General features: G+C 40.6%; 1 protein-coding gene across 1 annotated transcript; it reads right to left on the bottom strand.

Moving 5' to 3' along the window:
- Positions 1-399: 399 nt before the first annotated feature.
- FAM46D (family with sequence similarity 46, member D) lies at positions 400-1,648 on the bottom strand. Its single transcript, XM_009881676.1, has one exon. It carries the CDS (start codon positions 1,646-1,648, stop codon positions 473-475), a length of 1,176 nt encoding a protein of 391 aa, XP_009879978.1. The 3' UTR covers positions 400-472.
- Positions 1,649-1,941: the final 293 nt, after the last annotated feature.

The following is a 1,941-nucleotide window of genomic DNA, read 5'->3' as shown; positions in this document are numbered from 1 at the left end:
CTGCAAATAAATGTTGCTGGAACTGCATGGGTATAACTGATAAATAATCTACTTTAATGTACCCAGAACACTAACACTACTAAATCAGGCATTTCTACTGAGAGGTATTTTCTTGGCTTAACTTTTCATTTACACTATTTAAGTTTTGCCTAGCAATTTTTTTAGAACCTGGACTTAGTGCATTTCATTTTATAAAATTAGAATAATTTATATCTTTCTCTTTACATTGAAAAAAAAGTGTAGCCCAAACACACGTAAGGGTATAAATACTTCATGAATGACAGCCATTTCACTTATTTTACGATCTGCTTAACAGCGATTTAGACATTGACCAACCAAATAACTTTGGCAACTTGCACAAGAATATGTCCTTAAATCAGAAGTGATGATAAAACTTGCTTTAATGAGGCCTTTATTACGGAGAGAACCGGAAAGAGAGAAGAGTGTAAGTGCTGAGGAGGTTATCGTGTTCCTAAACCATGCCGCTTTGCATTTGTATGTGAAATGGGTATGGCTGGTAGATGATGGGTGGTTGTCCGTGAGCAATGTAGTAATTGCTGAAGTTTCTGTCACTGATATATGGAGCAGGCTGATAATAGCATGTTACATTGGCTGCATTTGGAATGATATTTTGTTCTCCGAGCACTTTTAAAGCCAAAATTGTGATCATATTCAGAGTTTGTCTTCGTTCATGTCCCATGAGACAGACTGTGCTCTCGTTTACAACTCCACGCAGAGTCATCAAGTAGTCATACTTGCTTTTCTCTTCCCCAATGAAGTGGTTGCGCAGATATGACTCAATTTTCCTTTGCTGCTCAGCAACATCTGGAAAATCAATGAAGAACCTGGAGCACATGTAACGTTCCAGAGACTTAATTTCAGCCTCGTCTGCTGGCTTAAAGTCACGAACAAGGAGATTACTGTACTTCAGGAGGCCACCTCCTCTGATTTCCTCCGGGTTCCTTGTGGAAATCAGTTTGTACTTCAAGTGGTCCATTGCTTCGTTGAAGTCTCCATACATACTCTCGGCGATGACAGTGGGGTGAGAGTCTTCTGTCAGTTTGCAGTCTGTTGCTCTGTAAACATTTAGTATGGAGTCCAGTATGATTTGGAAGGAGTCCACGCTAAACTCAAATTGCCGCCTGAGCGAGTTGACGAACTTTAATTCTACATTCTTGCCACGGTTGTTTGACAGCGAGATGAGACTCCAGCGGTCATGGTCAGTGGAGACTTTGACCATCTTCTGCACATAGGCATCTTTCATGGTCTGAGCAGTGATTTTTTCCTTATTAACACATTTCGGCAAGAAGTCCAATAGGCAATTAAGAACTGCTTCCTTCACAACCTGGAACTCGAGCTCACTTGGAAGTTCCACCCCAAAAATGATGTCTAGGTCCTTGTAACTGGTTCCATTCTGCTTTACTAGGATGTGACTGGCTGTCGAACCGTTGAGGCGGATATCTCTAACGTTGATTTGCTTTTCAATGAGTTGTTCCTTTACCACATGAATGATATCCTTCGGCTTTACATCCAGTGTTGGAAAATTTCCTCTCCCATGAATAGGTATGACCTCCGCTAAAACTTGATCCAGGATTTTAATCTGATCCCAGGTGAGACTGCTGAATCTGTGGTCTGAGTCCTCAGTCATTGTGATGTCGGTTGGCTAAACAGGGAGAAACAGAAATTAAGAGACAAATGTTAGAACTTGCTCAAATACAAGAGAGCCTGACATTTCACTTGGTTATAACAAACATATGTCTTCCTTTCTTCCTCGATGCAGTGACAAAGCAGTTCATTTTACAGAGGCACAATCCCAGTTAACGGTCTGAGTCAACAACTGCACTTGTCACAGGCTTTTAATTGAATTTTAACGTACTCGGGTTTTAATCCTGCTGAGAAACCATTGTGTTATTGTATAATCCATGACTCAAAGTAAATGCA

Source organism: Charadrius vociferus, unplaced genomic scaffold (assembly GCF_000708025.1).
Source record: "Charadrius vociferus isolate BGI_N301 unplaced genomic scaffold, ASM70802v2 scaffold472, whole genome shotgun sequence".
NCBI lineage: Eukaryota > Metazoa > Chordata > Aves > Charadriiformes > Charadriidae > Charadrius > Charadrius vociferus.
The sequence above is the reverse complement of the archived record's forward strand: the minus strand, read 5'-3'. Positions and strand labels throughout refer to the sequence as shown.

What these genes read in the sequence shown, in the direction of transcription:
- FAM46D (XM_009881676.1), bottom strand. Translation starts at nt 1,648, where the DNA reads ATGACTGAGGACTCAGACCACAGATTCAGCAGTCTCACCTGGGATCAG.